This window comes from Poecilia reticulata, linkage group LG2 (assembly GCF_000633615.1).
Source record: "Poecilia reticulata strain Guanapo linkage group LG2, Guppy_female_1.0+MT, whole genome shotgun sequence".
In the NCBI taxonomy this organism is placed as follows: Eukaryota; Metazoa; Chordata; class Actinopteri; order Cyprinodontiformes; family Poeciliidae; genus Poecilia; species Poecilia reticulata.
Genome location: NC_024332.1, coordinates 40,650,513 through 40,670,445, shown reverse-complemented (window position 1 = coordinate 40,670,445; position 19,933 = coordinate 40,650,513). Strand labels below are relative to the sequence as shown.

Here is a 19,933-nt window from a genome sequence, read left to right as displayed (position 1 = left end):
TTTCTCTCTTTTGGAAAATATTTTTTAAAAGTTTGTGGTTATATCAAAAGTGTCCCGATTTTGTTTTGTCATTATGTCCAATAAATTATGACCCTCAGTTTCAATCTCACTTCTCCTCTCTCTGCTGTTTTCCCCTTTTTTTTATCTCTAAAAAATTGCCAAAGGAAACTTTAACCAAAAATATGAAAATTTGATTTATATTTGAAGATGATGTTTTAAGGTTGATAGAGAATATTACTTAAAAATCCAATGAGCTTTTCAATTTATAAACACATTTAATAATTCATATCATCAGAGCTATTAATCTTTGTTAATGAGCTCAGTTATTATAAACTGCTTTGGTTAATTAATGGAACTGGTTTACTGGAATCTGCTGGTTAAACTGGTTGGTTTAGCCTGTAAATTAGTAAGCAGCACCTGCCTCAAAAAATATTATTTCCGCTGTCTTAAGCATCACAAGACGCTTTATTTTGAAAAACCGGATGCAGCCTTCTGTTCCTGTTGGTAATCTTGACAAGTATAAAGAGGCGCTGTGGGAACAAATAGGGCCCGTGTTCATAGTTTTTTTTTTTATAGTTTGTTAGATTGCAGTTATGTCGTGACGGTCTTACATTCCCATTGTCTGTCAGATATTTCAGAACATGAATCTGGATCGTGGGGCAAAAGAGGTTTCGGATTGCTGGTTTAAAGAGCCTGACAGGGGGCGGGGTTTTTCCCGCTCCATCAGCTGTTTTACATCCACACGTAGAAGTTGATTGGTGGAGAAAGACCATTCCATCTTTCTATTGGCTGCTTGCAGTGTCAGTCACTATATTGTGGCAGAAGCTTAAAAACAGATTAATATCTACACGGTAGCCATTTTTTTGCTATGCTGGTTCGGTCAAGGAGAGCAGAACGGAGCCCGAGACAACTGAAGCGCTGTATCTACCCGTTCTAAGTCCGGAATCAGAACCTCGGCAGATTCGGTTCTGGTCGGGTTTCAGTTTGTGCTGGATGAAGAATTGCCTCTTCTGTTTTAGTGGCGGTGCTAAGCTAGTAGCTAACCCCGGCTCGGGTAGATGAAGGAACCGAACACGAGTACATCCGAACCGAACTAAGGAAAACAAGGACCGAATGGTGGTTCGGTTCTCGTGCAAAACAGCTCCAGGTCTGGAGCGAAGCTTTCCAGCCAGAACCCAACCCGCTCCTGAAGCAGTCAATCTCTGCCAGTCCGCCTCCTCTGGAACTCTGCTGTGATTAAGATCCCCCTGATCCGAACCGACTTCAGCTGCCCACAGCGGGGACATGATGACCGAACTCTGTGGGTCAACGTTTCGGACATTTCTCCAGTTCCAAAAACGGGTTCTGACTCTTTCCACAGAGCTTTGGTTCGGTGTTTTTCGGTAAACGGGACCGACCTTAATCAGCTGTCTGGATCAAAACGTGGTTCCGTGTTCCGCTCATCAGAGCCAGTTTAAAAGTCACAGGGTCACAAACGCAACTCGAGCCTTAAGATTTGGACTCAGGATGGGACCAGAAGCCAGACTGGTTCTGAGTATTCTTCTCATCTCCTGCTGCTCAGGTGAGATGCACACCTAGCTAAAGGTTAGCTGATCAAAGTAGCATCTGGAATACAGTTTCATCCAGAATAGTTCTGTTTAGTGGACCAGAGGTGTGTGGTTCTGGTGGTTTTGCCAGAGTTGTGACCAAGTCACTGTGTTGTAAGTCTCAAGTCTCTGTCCTCAAGTCTCAAGTCAAGACAGGCAAAAGTCGAGTCAAGTCTCAAGTCAGGAACCTTTAATTTCAAGTCATTTCGAGTCGTTTTTATTTAATTTTTTTAATATAATTTGCAATTATACATAAAATTCAAATAATGGACAATTTGTTCTTTTTAAAATCTGAATTTATCTAAAATGATAGAATATGTGCAGCTGAACACAAAGTATAAAAAGCATTTTGAAATTGGACCTCTTTATTGCGCATTGTTCTGTTAAACTTGATATTCAATAAAAAAAAGTTTTCAAAAAATGAAATAAGTATATATGAAGTTATCACAAGTAAACTCAGGAAGGTCTGGTGCGTTTATTTTTCTGCTTTTATTTCTAAAAGCAGTCCTCCGTAAATATGGGCCAGATATTCTAAACACAACATTTATTTGGGACAGTCACTGTATTTGGTCTGTTTTAACAAATAAACCACATGAAAAAATCTAAATCATTGCAAATAAAGTGGAGTGGTTTTGAATTTGGATGTGATGGAAAACTAAATATCTTTCAGGCCAGGTGGGTTAAATCTACAGCCAATTTCACATCAATATTGATAAAAACATGTGTGAATCAAGCTGGTCAGAATCACTAAACACAAAACAATGAGCTCATTATTTTATGTCTTACTCAGTTAACTATCCCACTTAGTGTTATATTCAGGGTCAGTGAGATTGTACAATTTTATTTTTACTGAAATTTTTGAAAGATGGCCAAAAAAACCGGGATTTTTTACATTTGTTTTCCAGCAAAGCTACTTGGAAATAGGTTCTGTGCGACATGTGACAGTCACGCCGGTCAGAGCATTAAGTCAAAGTCAGTTGACTTAATGCACTGACTGCAGTAAACAATATATTGTCAATATAATTTCCCAACGTARATGTCTTCAAATACACCAACCRTCCTTAGCTGATACTAGACCGGCTCATCATCATGATGGGACAGAGAGACCTATTTTACAAGACACACAAGTAAGAGTGTTTGCTTATGGAAAGTTACGCTTAAAATAATGTTTGTAACATCAAACAATGTTTAAGGGCGATGCCGTGTTGAAATTCCGACTTCCTCTGTGATCTCTGGTCTGACGCCAAACACAGTTTTGTGTTCCCACTTCCCAGGTAACTGGAACAACATAAAACCAGTTGTCCTGGAGAACTCCAGGTATCCACCTTCAGCTAACAGTCTGACTCCAGAAACGTCAAAAATAAATATTTTTTCATTCTTTTCAGAAGGAGTGGAAGGGAAAATGAACCTGAACTGAAATTCCAGCTCTCTTGAATTTTCACAAAGTCTAAATATCTTAATTCAGGACAATTCTTCTTCCTGCATCAAGTTCTCGTCGTTCTTCGATTCTGAAGAACAGATTGAAGTTTGACATTTATCAAACTCCTGTTCTCTTCCCTTTGTCTTTTTGTCAGTAGTTTTATTGCTTTCACTTTTTCACCTTGATGCTCTGACGTCTGCCTCCGTTCTTCATTTGTTTTCCTTCAATCCATCCACTGGGAGCCACCATGTGTCTGCTCAGTCCGGGTCGGATGAGGCTCGTGGTACCAAACTTTGGGCTAAATCCTATTTCACTAGTGTGTCCTGTTCTCTCACGCTGTTGGCTCCTAAATCAGGAAGCTAAAATATTCCACAGCGAAATGGGACACTGCTTCAACAAGCACCATCAGCGCTCGCCAATTTCAAATACGTAAACACATGTTGCCTGACTTGCTCTTATAATGCTGTGTAAGCAGTTATCAGTTCTGCAGCACACTTTGTTTTTATGTTTGAAGAACAAAAATGTCATAATTCCCAGAGGATCCCAGTGAAGCACAAATTAATTTAATGTAGGTTTATATTGGATAATATATGGACAATATGCAAACATTTATATGGTACAGATTATCTATATTAGAGAAATGCTACACATTTTAATAGTTGGTGTAGTAAAACACTTAAAATGAAGAAATATTTGGCTATTTTGTAATTAACAATAATGTAGTAATATTTAATATATCAAAAGTAGACATTTATTGAGCCATTAAATGTATTATTACAATATCATAATACACAATATGCATATTGTGAAGAGCTGCTGGGACTTCATTAAGTGTTGGGTAATAATCTAAGCCTTATGCATTCAGGCTGTGTCTTTTATGTTTATTGGATTTTAGAAAAAGGACGTACAAGTCAATAAAATCTGTTTCAGCTCAACTGTAGGAATTTGAGTTATTCCATAAAGATGTTTAGGAATCTTATCAAATAAAATGTTCTGATTGATTTTCTTTTCCATGATTCGTAAGATCTGGTTTAAAAGTTTTGGTTAGTCAATGAAAAATAAACCCGTTTGGGTTTTCCACTAACTGCTCCTTCATCCTGATTAAATGAGATTTTTCTTGAGAACGGGGATTATAATGGCCAACTAAAACCTAGTTAATAACTTATGAAGATCACTGCTTACTGTACGCTGGTGTAAAAGGATTCAAGTCCCAGGCCAGACATGAAAAACGCCAAATTAAACTGAAAAAGTTWAATATTTATTAACGTAAGTTTTTATTTAATTTGTGTAGGACTTATTTTAATCACAGTGAAGTTAAAAACCAGTCCTGTGAGACCGCTGATGAGCTCTTCCACATGATGAACGGCTGCAGCAGAACGTCTGCATATTGAAAGTCTTTTTGTCGCGTCAGGTTCGATCCTGGGCCGCTCAGAGACCCACCAGTGTGTTCAGTACACCCACAACCCGCCGTCATCCATCGGGACGGGCAACGCAGACGGCAGGACGGTGGTGACCTGCTCCGGGGAGGAGGACAAGCGGCAGCACTGCTTCTCCACCTGGAAGAACGCCTCCGGAGAGGTGAAGCTGATCCAGCAGGGCTGCTGGCTGGACCACCCCAGCTGCTACAGGTGGGGAAAAAMTGTTTGTGCTCCTAGGATTGGTTATTAAATAAAAGGACMTCCGAACACAGGCAGATTCCTGTCTTTAATGTGACARGAATCTGAATAGTTTTGGGTTTATCTGTRTGTTTACTGTGGAATCTGCCTGTCTAACATTATTTGTGCGATTTAATAAGTTAACCGTAACGTGGTGGTTGGTGAGCTTCCTTCACATCCTGTTGAACCAGTTTATTAACATCTGTAGTGTCAGTGAGTTCACGTCTTTCTGCCTGTTGAATAATAATGAAAGCTGTGTACTACTTTAGTTTTTATGAGGACAAACATCAGTGTTTCCATAGCATTATTGTGCAACATCTCTCATCCCTTCGGGGTGAATTTTAGTTCACTTTGTCTCTATATTGACTAAGATCACAACAGGAGTCATTCAAGTTTCATCCGTTTATTAAACGAACAAAACAGTTTTGTTTTACATTCTTGTTTTACACAACGGCCTTGATGCTCCAGACCTGAGCTGAGAACAGCTGGTGTAGCTGGATTCCTGTTTGAAATATTAAAATGTTTTCAGTCACCCAAAACGTCCAGGTTAAAGTTTCTCTTTATTTAAATATAAGAATCAGAATCCCTGACTTTGCTATGCAAATCATGTCAGTTTTTAATATTCTTGTGAAAATGAACATTTCATAAATGAAACACGACTTCCTTCCTTTTTTTCCACAGTCAACAGATAATTCTGACTAAAACAAATATAGAGTAAAGCTGTGCTATTTGTTAAACCACCTTCATCATATCGGCATCAATGTTTGTGTAGAACTGCTTGTATACAATATTTGGCAGATTATTATATTTAAAGCACCATGCATGCTATTTCTGCATGGCTGTAGTATTTTTGGGCTGTTGGGTGGATCTGACTTCCTTCACTTGATGTATATTTTTATCATGCTGAAGCATTGAGTGGTGTGGACATTGCAATATTTATCAGTAGTAAATTAATTGTATTATTTCCTGATTTACTTTTTATTTTGTAACTCTTGACATATTGAAAGTCTGTGAAGCTGTTGATGTCTTTAATTACATTTATTATTGTTTATTCTATATTGGTTACATTTATTCATATTTGAAAAAGTTGATTTTTTGATGGTGTGAAACCACTGTGATAATAACACGGATAATAACATGTTTCTTCATGAGAAATAATGGAAAAAAACTCTCGCTAGAGTCAACACTAGAGTTCAGTTAGAGATGTTTTCACTCTGATTGGTCAGCTGACCAGCTGACCACTGCGTTCACATGGTGATGATGATGATGTGTCCCTGTTCTTCCTCCTCCACCAGGAGTGAGTGTGTGGACATGGGAGAAGCCCCTGGAGTCTTCTTCTGTTGCTGTGATGTCAGTTTGTGTAACATAAAGTTCTACCATCGACCCAACGTCAGCACGCCCCCAATAACACGTAAGAGACACCTGTTCACCGGCCATGCCTTTACCTCCTGTTCATCAGACCTATAACTTCACTGATTGTGTCAATTATTTGTAATCACTCAAAGTAGAAACTGCAGATGTAGAAACTCTGTATAGATCAGGATAGTTTTGAAACTGTAGGGTAGATCGTTCTGCCTCTAGATCTGCTGTTTACTTGGACTCACATTTTATTAAAATATGATGTAGATTGGTGTCTAAGTCGATGCTCATCTCTTCAATCAAATCAATCAAATTTTATTTGTATAGCACATTTCAGCAGCAAGACATTTCAAAGTGCTTTACATAATGAAAATAAAAACAGCATGTGACATTAAATAAACAGTGAGAGAGATTTTTTTWAAAAAGAAAAAAAAAAGATAAAAACATTAAAACCCCTTTAGGACTTCAGTTAAACGCCGTTTAACTGGGATTCTAACCCTCAGGGACTTTAGTCAAAAACACCGTTTGACAAGGACTCCAACCTCTAGGTTTTTAGTTGAAACTCCGTCAACTGGGACTCTAAACCCCGTAGAACTTTAGTTAAACGTCGTTTAACTGGGACGTTTTCCGGGGGGCTTTACATCATTAAAACGTAGAAAAGAAATTAAAAACATTAAAGACATACAAACATGGAAGACATCAAAACCCGCACTCTAACCCTAATTTAGCCATAAGCAGCTCTAAACAGGTGGGTTTTAAGTTGAGATTTAAAGGCACCCAGTGTTTCAGCTGCTTTACTTGTTGACATCAATGTCTTTCCTACTTTTAGAAATAAACTAATGATGTCATCATTACACTGATGTGTAATGACTGTGTCAGCCAGCTGACATCACAATTCTTGGGTTATGACATCATCTGGATATTGCAATTGTCCCATGATGTCATAATTATTGCATAACACCCAAATATAGATGATGTCATCATTGTTACCTTGATGACTTCATGATAACCTGATGACATCCAAGTCTGTTGTAATAAGAAATGAATCGGTTAAAAATGAGCTTGATAATTTTCATTCTGATTATTGTTTGAAGAAAAATTTTGTTGAGACTTTATATATAACTTTATTTATGGTTTTAGTTGTATTGCATTCAGTGGTTTTGTTTTATTTTGGACATTTAAAATATGTTGCAGTGTTCTTTACAAAATTAAATGTTTTTTGAGAAGGTGAACTTTCATTATTATGAGTAATAATAATGCAATGAAGTTGCTTTAAATAATAATGTAGTTACAATAACAAAGTTATTTATTGCAATAACTTCTGGGACAATGTCTAGTCCAGCAGAATTTATCACGACAGGCCTGATGGCATCATCAGTTCTTCCTGGTTAACAACTTTATCACACATGGTTATTCTCATTTGGTTATATCATGTCTGATATTTTTGCCTCTCGTGTTTCATTTATTTTTCCATAGCAACCAGTGCCCCACCCAGGCAGCCAGTAGAGCCTCTGATTTTCTCCATGGTGCCCAGCCTGGCCGTCAGCGGCGCGGTGCTGCTCTCCTTCTGGATGTACCGACGCCACAGACGGCCGTACCCTCCGGTCCTGCTGCCCACACAGGTGAGTCCACCTGGTTCTGGTCCCATGAGCGAAATGGTTCAGCTGCAGTTTGATCTCTTATTCATGTTATTTTATTAAAAAAAACAAAAAAACAACAGTTGACAGGTTCTATCTCTTCTGTTGCTCCAAACTGATCTTACTGGGACAGACCGAGTCTCAACAGTTCAGCTCAGACCTTCTGTGATGGTCTGGTGTTGCCATGGGAACCCTGGGAAATTAGTGCCGTCTGACAAAGTTGTCTGAACATTGTGTGATGGGCTGAGTCCAAACACTGCAGGGTTCTCCACTGCACATAAGTGCCAGATCCTGACTTTTAGTTTCTGAGTCCTGTCTGTTCAGACAGCAACAGAGACGCAGCTCATCAGAAACTCATCTTTTTCTAAACCTTCTGGATCAGAACTCTGATCGTTTCTCCATGTCACGGTGGCAGACATTTGAGGTGGTGTCAGTCAGACATTTTTGTACCCTGTGAATAAACTTGTGGCCAACGGAGTCAGCAGCTCAGCGCTGGCGGTGGCGACTGACAGCAGATCTCAGATCAGCTCTGACTGTGACCTCCTGTTTGTGTTTGTGCCTCAGAACGTCTTCCACATTCTGATGGAGGTAAGAGCTGCTCTCATCCCTCCCATCCCCCCTCTGTGTGTTCAAACACTGATCACTGTGATGCTGCCTGTGCTCGTCTCACACTGATGATGTCCACTGAGGAAGAGGAGGATGTTGATGATGATGATGCATGGAGATCTGTTTGGTTATTTTGAGGAAAACGACTCAGATCTGATGGATCCCATCTCACCCAGAATCTCCTGTTTCTGTTTTCCTGTAGGACCCCGGTCCGATGCCCCCTTCCCCTGTCTTAGGTCACAGGCCTGTGCAGCTGCTGGAGGTCAAAGCTAGGGGGCGCTTTGGCTGTGTGTGGAAGGCTCAGCTGCTCAGTGAACAAGTAGCTGTCAAGGTCTTCCCCATCCAGGTGAGTCTGCTCCATCAGTTCAGGATTTAAAGTCATTAAATTTAAAGCCTTAAATGGACAAACTTCCAGGAAACTGCAAAACAGCTGAAACATTGAGTTTGTGTAAAGGAAAAACATGAATAGAGWGGCTTTTAGAACCATAAACACTAGAACATTGACTAACATATTTGGTGTGTATGGATGATGGCACTCGACAAAATGTAATATTTACTAGTTTCACAACTGGTAACTATGATGTTTTTATGAACTGCTTTGTTGCTGAAAATGACATTAAAAACATAAAATTTGAATCTTGGTGGCAATGAATTTGATTAGTTTTCAAAAAAAGATGCATACATGCAATCTGGGGGCCATAAATCAACTATAAATAAAGAAAACGGTTAAGTTTGTCCAGTTGTTTTTCCACTGGTATGCTAACAGTATTTGTTCTTATTGGATGGCCAGATTCAGAAATGGCCAAATGTTTCACATGTGGAAAAGATAAATCTGGCTACATTTTAATAAGAAGAAAAGGAGAGGGGGAGAAAAGAGGCTTGAAAGATGATCTGCCAAAGGATGCTGATGAGTTAGCTGATCATGCTGAAAATGAATCCAGCGCAATGATGGAGGGACAGAAGCAATGAACTGAACAATGTTGAGTTAGAACTGCGAAGAAAAGTTTTCAAACTAAGCCACATGACGTAATCTGTTGTTGAAACGACACAAAAATGTGTAATAGTTTACGATTCTATTGTCAATGGATTAAAATAGTATTTCTAAAAGTTCACTTCATGCATTCACTGTTGATGGCATTATGAGTGAGAAAGTGACATAAAAATGGCCACAAATTTTATTTACTGACTTCTGCAGAATCCATGCAGTTCCAAGAGATTGATCAATACTTCCAAAACACATTTTACTTTAATAAACGTTTCCAGTCTTGTCTGAATCAGAGTTGCTATGTCGAGTTTTCCATCTGTGTGTTCAGGAACGTCAGTCGTGGCAGACGGAGTACGAGATCTACAGCCTGAGTGGGATGAGGCACGAAAACCTGCTGCAGTTCATCGGAGCAGAGAAGAGAGGCTGCAACGCCGAGCTGGAGCTCTGGCTCATTACTGCCTACCATGACAAGGTGAAACGGTGACCCCTGCTGGGCTTTTATGGTACTGCAACACCTTAAGACAGAGGGTGGACCTCTGCTGGTGATGCAGTGTATTGCAGCAAATAAAATATGGACCATCAAGCTAAATACATAGAACAATGACCTCTGCTGGATACAGAAGAAACTACAGTAAACATAAAAAAAACGTATCTGTAATGTGAAGTCGTGAAGTAATGTGAAGATTCTCAACCAGAAATGCATGTAATTTTCTCCTATAGATGTCAGTGTTTGTATGACTCATTAATTGGTTAGACTCTTGTGCTAAAGAAACCCTAACCCTTTATAAGACACAAACAGAATAGTGTCATTTTTTTAAATATAAATTTAAAATAATTTTAGATTTTGATTTAAACAAGACATGCAAGTTTCTTGTGGGAAGTTTTGTTGAATGAAGACACAATGACCTCTGCTGGACAGTCATAGAAGTGGAGCGTAAACATTGACTTGGATCTTCAGAAGTATTACTCCTGAAAACGGCACATTTATTGAAGTTTTCCTGCTGCAAAAGTGTAAAAACTGCATTTATTTTAGTGATCAAACTAATATTCCAACACAGCTGTGTTACAGTATCCTATCTGTCCGTCCTGTGTCCTCAGGGCTCAGTGTGTGACTACCTGAAAGCCAACGTCCTCTCCTGGTCTGAGCTCTGTCTCATCGCTCAGACGATGTCCCGAGGTCTGGCCTACCTCCATAAGGACGTACCTGGACACAAACCTTCCATTGCTCACAGGTTAGACGTCACATCCAGGTACGGAGGTTAAACCACAGGCACACAGAAGGTTTTCAGTCGTCTTGTTCTTTCAGGGACTTTAAAACGAAGAACATCCTCCTGAAGTCTGACCTGACTGCCTGCATCGCCGACTTCGGCCTCGCTCTGAGATTTGAGGCTGGGAAATTTTCAGCAGCGAACCACAGACACGTGAGTCCTCCAGAGAAAAGTTCTGATTTGTAATCTCTAAAGGGCTGTTGCTAGGTAACCTGCAGCTGGTCTCACTGTTCTGGTGGCTGATTTAGTTATTCAGAAGTGGGACTGAAATGATTAATTGATTATTGAAATAATTGTCAACTAAGTTAGTAATTAATTAATCAGTTAATTGTAACTGGACTATACAGACTCAAAAAGAGTCAATTTGCTGATAGAACAACATGGTTAGAGCTGCAATAGTCAAAACTATACAAAATGTATATACTTTTGTTCCACCAAAGTTTAATTTTCTGTGTATTTCTAATATTGTAGAGAATACGCTTAAAAAGAAAAATCTGTAGAATGTGCCATTTCTCGAATTATTGATAAACGATCAAATCAGGCATCGGTGTCAATGATTCTTGAGCTTTAGCTCTACTTTAAAGTTCTTTCAGATCAGTTTTATTTAAAAAAACAACCTTTTTTGTGAAATCTCTCTATGTCCCTGTTCAGGTGGGGACCCGGCGCTACATGGCCCCTGAGGTCCTGGAAGGGGCCATTAACTTCCAGAGAGACGTCTTCCTGAGGATAGACATGTACGCTGTGGGCCTGGTGCTGTGGGAGCTCGCCTCACGCTGCAAAGCTGCTGACGGTAAGAAACACGACCCGACTTGTCCGGCTAGATCATTAAAATAGCGGAAGAGTTTAACAACTGTGTGATAAACTGTGTGGTTCACACGTTTATCAGAACCAAACAGACCAAGTCTGGATTCAGTCTGGACAAGTTCAACCCGTAGGCAGAGTGACTGTGCATCCCTCAGAAGCCTTAAATTCATATAAATAAAATTAAGGCCTTAAAATGTCTTGAATTCATTTTAAAAAGTTAGTTGGCCTGTAATATGTTAATTACAGGTCTTAGATTTATCCTGACAGGATCTTTGAATCTTGTTTATTCTGAGGTGTTTCTTTCTCTGCAGACTTTTTTATCATATAAAAGTTTGAGTCTCACTCAAACATCTTTGTTGCGTTCTGTGACTTGAGGCCACCGCTAACCTCCTGCTCATATCCGGTTCTGCTCCATATCCAGGTCCGGTGGATGAGTACATGCTGCCATTTGAGGAGGAGGTGGGCCAGCACCCGTCTTTGGAGGACATGCAGGAGGTGGTGGTCTTCAAGAAGCTGAGGCCGACCTTGAGGGAGTGTTGGCAGAAACATGCGGTGAGTCATACTACACTACCCAGCATGCACCACTGTTTTAACAACTCAAACTGATGAAATGACAGCCYTGWYMGRWRTTGTRGACRTGTTTGTTTCTGATGGGTCTCTGACCGGTGTTGTGGACGTGTTTGTTTCTGATGGGTCTCTGACCGGTGTTGTGGACGTGTCCGTCTCCCCTGCAGGGTCTGGCTCTGCTCTGCGAGACCATCGAGGAGCTCTGGGACCACGAGGCCGAGGCTCGGCTGTCGGCCGGCTGCGTGGAGGAACGCGTGGCGCAGATGCAGCGGCTGACCAACGCCACCGCTCCCGAGGACCTCGTCACGGTCGTTACCATGGTAACCAACATGGACTATCCTCCAAAAGAATCCGGGCTCTGATGGTGAACATTGACTTCTACCTGCAGGTGGAAGGTAGTCTGAAACCCGTGACGTAACTTTGGCACTACAAAATAAAAGACTTGAGGATCATGGTGATGATGATGATGATGATGGACAGTGAGGGATTTCAGGGTGAAACTAAGAGCTGGTTCTGCTCCTGATGGACAGTAGGACTAGAGGGTTTGGACGGTGGAATCGGAGGACGATGGTTCAGTTTCCAGGTGAATTGTTGACCTCGTTTTTAATCTTCTGGAAAGCAGAGAATCACTGCTGAAGACTTTCTGTGGACACTTCCTTCCCACAGACGAGGTGTCTAATCTACAGGAACCTGAGGAACCTTTTACTGTTGAACATCTGCTGCTCAACTGAAGAACTGACCTGTTTAGTGTTTCGTGACCAGCATCTCAGGACAACTTCAGATGTTTTAGGAACTAAATTATTTATTGATGATTTGAAAAAAATAATCAGTGACTGCTCTGCAGAATGCAGCTGACTTTATTTTATAGTTTTATTACAATCCACCAAGTCTGTGACGAAGCAATCCAGATGTTTTCAGTGTTTGTAAAATAAATAAAACAGTTTTCAAGATTTGAGCCTTTTCATTTTTCTCTTCTGTTGAAACATAGCAGTGTCCCAATGTTAGTTTTTTCAAAACAGAGAATGAATACTTCAGCTTACTTGTAGGTAATAAGTAGTTAGTAAGTTGGTGCTTTATATCACAGAACAACTGTTGAAAACTTCAGAGCAAAGTGGTTCTTTTCTTACAGTCCTGACTGCATTAACAAATCAAAATGATAACATGACAAACACCGTGTCATTCTTACAAAAGACAATTTTTTTCTGAGTATGCAGTTAAAAAATTTTAATTAAGATGTAAACTCTAACGCATACGATAGCAAAACATCTGTATGATGGCATAATGTTGTATATTCTGTTTTTCACTGGGACCGGGTCTTTAATGCATTCATTTTGGTTACTTRAATAGATTTTAATATGTTAAAAATGTTAATGCAATTTTACAGTTTTTGTTGTTTTGACATGATTTTAGCTTAAATTTAAATGGAGCTGYCTGTTTCTGTCATGCAGAAACTGCAAAGAGCTTTATTACTTTATCCAGGCTTTTTAACAGGAGCTGCTCATTTTGTAAGTTCAACTGGTTTTCTTATTACTTGAAGATGTTGCAAACATTTCTTCTGTCTTGTTAATGGGTTGGAAATGAGCAAGACAGAAGAAGAAACCTCTGTGGGGCTTTAGAACAATCACAGGTTTTTTGAGTCCCTCACACAGCTCCAGCTTTCCTATAAGCTAACTTGCCCAACTTCCTGTTTATCTGAAATGTTCACATCTGAGGTCCTTAAACCGACAAGCAACAAAACTGAGATCCTCCTTGTAGGAACCAAATCTGTATCATTCAATGCTGACAGTTTCTCYCTTTCATTTGATGGTTCTACTCTCCAATTAGCCTCATGTTAAAGAGTCCATGTCATCATCGACAGCACTCCGTCCTTCACCTCCCCTTTCAATATGACCCATTCTGTTTATTTCCACCTCCATATTATTCATCTTTGTCCCTCACGCTCCATATCTGCTCTGGTCCATGGCCTGGTCACCTCCCGCATCGACGACTGAAACCGTCTTCTCTTTGGTCAACCTGAGAAATCCCTCCTAGCTTCAAGTTGTMCAAAATTCATCATATCACCTTAAAGAGTGATATGAAGTTGCTGCTAGTGAATAAACCGTTCACTTGTTTTTATCAAACTTGCATCCAACTCAACAAATAAACCAAAATTATTAAACTGATAAGACATAAGATTTGTGGAATTTATTCAAACTTCTGATCTAACGTTGCATTTTTGTCTTAAATCAAAATCATCCCACTTGTTCCTTTTACATCAAAATCACACCCAATAGTTTAAACATGCTTATCACTGTATCACACTGCATGGCRACCACCATGCAGTGTGTAATAATGTAATATTGGTAAGAAAAGGCAAAGCAGGTTTATTTGTACACAGGGTGATTTAAAGTGCTTTCCATAAAAAAAAACTGATGAAAGACATCAGGTAAATATCACTTTAATATGAAAAACGATTATAGAGAAGAACCTTTTACATAAAAAAAAATCAAGTACCCTTAACATTCAACTGCAGTAAAAAGATTTATTTCTGATTTAAGATAAATCTTCAGTAGATTCAAATTTGTCCAATCATGTGTTTTAATGTCAATGAATTACATTATTGCAACATCGTCAACATTCTCTCTCCTAAATCTGCTCCACCTCACTGTTTTCTCTTCATCTCAGTTTAAATCCTCTCAATGAAGTCGTCCCCAAAGTCGACCATTTTCCTCAGAGCGCTCAGGATCAGAGCATCAATATCATCATTCAAGTYGATTTCTTCACTGTAGTTCTTCACAGGGAAGATGCAGTTCATGGGGATTCCCACTGCTGAGCTGAAGTCTTTCATCTGAACGGTGAACATTTATCACAGTTATGCTTTCATACGTTTTTGTGTTGTTTCTGAACAAACGGGCTGAAACTCACCTTTTTTCTCAGATACTTGCTCTTGTAGACATTCCTCAAGTTCTTCTCAGTTTCACCACAGGCCTCATCGATGTGGGTCATCACGGCCATTTGAGGAATTCCTGCAGGAAGAGACTCACTGAAGAAAATATTTATGCTTTCTTCAACTTGAAAGGTTAAAGTAACTGAAATCAATGCAGGTATAATTYCTGTTGGAACCAGAGACGCTGACGTTGGACCTTATTATGGATCAGGTCTGTTACCATGTGGACTAAATCATTCTGTGTAAACTCACCCAGGTCACTGGCTGTTTCTCTGATGCTCTTCATCTTCTCCAGAACTGAAAAATTCATCTGTGGAGTGTTGGCTGACATCACACAGACCAGGACATGAACTTTGTCATCAGCARAGGGAGTCGGGTTGTAGCCTGGGTCATCCTGAGTTAGAGGAGTAACTGGGTTGAACTGGAAAAGAGCAAAAGATACAGAAATATTTAAAACAATCAAATAAGAAATTACATCCATGTATTCATATATGTAGTTCTTAGAACTTCATCCAGTTGTTGTACCTTATAACCCTCATTCACATGTCCTTTCAAAGCCAGTTTGATGTCGTCAGCATGAACTCCCCTGTTGGTYCCGTCTTCCAGTCCCATGATGTCGTTGAAGATCAGAGGATAAAATGTCTTTGAGCTTCCTCGTCCTTTACTGAACTTATGAGTCTCATACTGAAACACAGCAAGAAAAAACAAACATGTTCATCAAGGGAAACTTCRTTTTGCTGATGCAGTCATTTTTTGATTGGCCCATTAAAGTCAGTTCTGGAATATGAACAGAAACCTGTTACTTCTCAAACCTTTTTGGTGAAGCTTTTATCAGACGTGGTCGCGCTGGCCAAAGCAGGAATTGTAATCCGTCCTCTGAGGACGTTACCGACAGAGTTGATGAAACTGGACTTTCCAGATCCAACAGGTCCATCCAGGAGGACTCGTAGGTACTTGATGTCRTCTTTTTCAGGTTTGTATTCCTGCACATACTGAAGATCCTTCTGTTTTTCTCTGAGAACATAAATAAATCAGTTAGTTTGGTCATTCTGAAACGATATTCAATCCAATGGGCTCAGAATCCGAGATCATCTGAAAAACTGAGAGATAAATTTAAAAAAACACTTCAGGTCATTTTTATTTCAAAGTGTCTTGTCCATCAGTGTGGGACTCTGAATTGTTATCCAAATGCCAAGACGAGGCCCAACAGACTTTGATTAGTGAACCATTTTGACTTTCACTGTGATACTCCACTTGATATATATGTAAATGTATTAGAAATTGATTTGAGTTTATTTCAAATGTGAAGGACACTGAGATGGAAAAGRGAACAATGGGGGRAGTTTTAAAGCAGTGGCCTTAAGCTTCATTCCTCCAGGGTGAACTTTTAGATGTCCTGTCTCCTATATGCTTGAATTAGATGGTGAAACTGCCTCACTAGGATGCAGTCAAGCTCTGCAGAGCTTTTCTAATGAGCTCATATTGGAGTCTGATAAGTATTTTTCTCGAACCTTCAATAAAAGAACTACAGACAACGTATATGAATTTTATGACCAAGCTTTTGCAAAAGGAGAAGACTCAGCAAGCTGCTCCTCCAAGCCGTTCACTGAGCGTTCTGAAGACCTTTGGTTACAGYTTGTCTTTTATTATCAAGCAGAAACAGGGAGRATAGCTAAAGAAGACAGCAGAGACAATTTATGACTGCACACAGGCAGTTTCTAAAATAGGGAGTATTCCGGTTGATAAGAAGGCACCTGTGGAAACGTAATTTAAGGTCTGGGAAACACACAGTTAACTGTTTCACATGAAAACAAACAGGCAGATGGAGCCTCCAGGTCACACAGAAGAAAGAGAACACTTTAAACTGAACATTAGACTGAATATGAACTAAAGTAATAACAAAATGATAATACCAAAAAAATCTCTAACAGTCAGATGTGTTGAAGCAGAGAAACATCTAAGCGGATGTGAACTCCACTGCTCCACCCCCTTGCCCCCGACTGTAACTGCAGGCCAAACATGCCACCCATCCCTCCCAAACCAATCAACACCCCCGTTCACCAACACACACACAGCCAACCACCTGCCAAAACTTATAAACTTTATAACCATGGCTATGTCTCATAACTCATTTGTTCTTCTGCTTTTCTCTCAGAATGATGGTGAGCTTTGATCCCACTGCMTTTTTATGTCCTGTTATCAATGTTCAACTCACTTGTTTTATATCCCTACATCAAATAAGAACTTCTTGTGAAATTTGTTCACCAAGTTACTTGAACTGTTCCTCCYGTGATGATGGTTCATGTATGATGATCATCTTTTGGTTTCAGACTCAACTTCAATCCACACTAATGTTTAGTTCCTGCTCCACTTTGTTCTTTCAATTACTGTTAACTCTCAACCCAAACTCTGTTTCAAAGCTTTATCCAGTGAGATCTGAAGCCCCAGTTTTACCTTTCAGCAGAATGACAAACAACCGAGCGGCAGTAAACGGACTGTTATTGATCAGATGTGACAGTTTTACTGTAAACTCACCCCCAGCTTAGTTCCCTCCACGGTTCACCCAGAGCTGAACAGAAACATGAATTATTATTCTGCAGCGATGACTGGAACATTTTCAAAACCAAAATGGAATCACTCACTTGGAGACTCAGCAACCTCAGCTTTAGCAGAGAAAAACAAAAAGAAAAAATAAATCAATTAAACGAGTTCCTGACGGGCTTTCTTCAATCAAGTCAGTCACAAATGTGTGAAGCTTCAAGAAGCATTACAAGATGAAAGAAGAAACTTCTAATGCTTGTACTCAAAGTCTTTTTTAGTTTTACACAAACACTTTAAAATTTAGTTTTCCCTTTAACACAGTTTCAGCATCAGGAAGAGGAAATAGTAAATTTGTGTTGAGTTTGAAACTTTAACTTACCAGAATYGTCCACATAATGTAYGTGTCTACCTACGGAGGAAATAGAGTAACATATGAAGCTGCTCGTAAAGAATGCTGCAGGATTTTTCTACAAGATTTACTRGTGAGAAAATTCTTSAAATAAGATTAAAACAGAAACATTAATTACAATCTGATGAARGAATCKACTGCTTTCTTTTCATATTAAATATTTTATCAATTGTCATGATATGAGAGAAGACAGGAGAAGCAATCGTCAGTTGGAAAGCCGTATTTCTTTATTTAGCTAGAGCACGAGGTAACATGAACACAGCATCAATGTTATTGTGAATACATTTTGGGAAATATCTAGAAAAGTTATCTAAAGTAAAATTCACTCACTCAAAAATTCTCTGATAYGAGAAAAACGATTAGCATGCCGTTGATCCATGCTGCTCTGCTGCAAAGTGAATCAKCAGCAACATTATCTCTTAAAAAAAGCCTCTGCTCCGTTWACTTTCACTTTTTGACAGAGGTAGGTCGTAACCAGCTACATTTACAAAATTACATTTAGTTAAGTAACATCTCGGAGTAGTTTCTCTGTGTTATACTTTTAACTTAAATAGCATTATTATGAAGCATTGCTATTCTTATTTAAAATTTCAGTCTGTCAGTAGGGTGAGTATCTTTACTGAGTGAAGAACAATAAAGTGTCACTGGAAGGGCAAAGAGAGAAGGGGAAGACCTGAAGCTGATTGTGGGACAACTATGCTGGGGACTGAAGCTCCTAATATGCTGCACCTGCTCTGAGCCCTGTGGGATCCTTACATTTTATTTTTACAGTAAAGATCCTCTCGGTCACATTTCAGAGTGAATCTCAGGAGTATCCACTGCTCTCACCCATATTTTTTTCCTTCAACCATATCTTGTTGCCCTCACACTTATGTTCCCTGAACCAATGGCAGCTCCCGCATAACTTGTGACATCTGAGGCCTTATGACTTGTTACAAAATGTGACATTTTGGGGTGGCTGTGCTGACTCCATCATTATGTTTTGTTTAGTTTTCCCTTGGTAAATTGTAAGTTAAACTGTAAAGACATACTGAGACCTTATTCACGTCTTTAATTTGGTCCGTCGAGCAGAACTTGTCCATRGTGTCATTTGTAAGGTTGCCGTAAAATACAAAACCGTCCCGTAGTTGGCTGTTAAATGTAGGACACGATTTTTTCCGTACTCTACAAACGTGTGTAATAATACAACAGTGATCCCTGAGTACTTTATATGGTAGTCTGCCCCAGTCATTGTTTGACTCATGGTGTTGGTGTTGCGACATTGTGCCCAACTGCTTTCTGGGTAACACACACTAACCGACACGCTGCCACTGCAGTCCCCCCCTCTGCCCCCCTATCCGCTTTACACACATAGGGACTGGTCCCTTATTTTAATATTTGAAAGGTGGCAACCCTACTGTAAGTTTTGTGCTTTGTTACAGTTTTACAAAAATAAAAAAACAACAAGAAAAGAGTTCCCAAATAAAACAAGAAAACTATCAAGGACTGGATTATTTTCAGCTCACGTGTTAGCTAGCTGTCTAGCTTTGTAAGTGCAGCACATCTTGAGGGCAGCATAGTGGCCTTTTATTGTCCAGCTGGGACAATCCCCACCCATGCACTGRGTAAAAAACAGTTCACTGAGTAATGCTCACTGAGAATGAGCTGGATTAAAAATTATACACAAATCAAGGTAAGTGTTACTTYCATTGTACAATGAAATGTCCGCACATCCTAATTTACAGTCGTTAACTCCACATGGCAACCGTATTTGATGTGGGGCGTTTRTATTTTTGTTCAGTATATTTTGACTTTCCCCTTGTGTGTCTAACAAGAAAGCAGTGTTTTCCAGGTGTGAAATTAAAATACATCCACAGGTGCACAAATTATTGACAAGATGTTGAAGTTGACAGRGAGTTTATTCAAACTTCTGGTACATAATTGAATTATCTTCTTATGTCAAAATAACATTTAATCAGACTGTCCAAAGATGTTTAACATTGTATCACAATGAATAGCAATTTATGACAAGTTTTATTGAAAAGAAAAGGTTTATTTGTGCACCAGCTTTGAACACGTRATGCATGTAAGCGTTTCAAATGACAATGTATTTTATTAGTACATGAAAAAACAGAGCTGAAAAACAACCGATAAATCAAAAAGATAAAGGCAATGTCACATAAAAGTATAT

General features: G+C 39.4%; 2 protein-coding genes across 3 annotated transcripts; one reads left to right on the top strand and one right to left on the bottom strand.

Annotated features, from left to right (window-relative positions):
• Nucleotides 1-523: 523 nt before the first annotated feature.
• On the top strand, nucleotides 524-12,839 carry LOC103460036 (activin receptor type-2A-like). 2 transcript variants are annotated; one of them, XM_017303751.1, is made up of 12 exons: nucleotides 524-1,561; nucleotides 4,418-4,634; nucleotides 5,957-6,072; nucleotides 7,497-7,642; nucleotides 8,222-8,245; nucleotides 8,466-8,609; nucleotides 9,577-9,720; nucleotides 10,347-10,480; nucleotides 10,555-10,669; nucleotides 11,168-11,306; nucleotides 11,742-11,872; nucleotides 12,055-12,839. In XM_017303751.1, the coding sequence occupies exons 1-12, from the start codon at nucleotides 1,507-1,509 to the stop codon at nucleotides 12,247-12,249; spliced, it is 1,560 nt and encodes a 519-aa protein (XP_017159240.1). In that variant the 5' UTR covers nucleotides 524-1,506; the 3' UTR covers nucleotides 12,250-12,839. The 2 variants fall into 2 exon arrangements, with proteins under 2 accessions (XP_017159240.1, XP_008400226.1); XM_008402004.2 differs by lacking the exon at nucleotides 8,222-8,245 and having other exon boundaries at nucleotides 526-1,561.
• A 1,469-nt stretch (nucleotides 12,840-14,308) lies between these two features.
• Nucleotides 14,309-17,489, bottom strand: LOC103461724 (interferon-induced protein 44-like; the record flags this gene model as incomplete). Its single annotated transcript, XM_008404075.1, has 7 exons — nucleotides 14,309-14,714; nucleotides 14,792-14,892; nucleotides 15,066-15,234; nucleotides 15,339-15,497; nucleotides 15,626-15,827; nucleotides 17,349-17,382; nucleotides 17,456-17,489. Coding segments are annotated over 7 exons (861 nt in total), but the record flags the coding sequence as incomplete, so codon positions are not given.
• Between the last annotated feature and the right edge of the window lie 2,444 nt (nucleotides 17,490-19,933).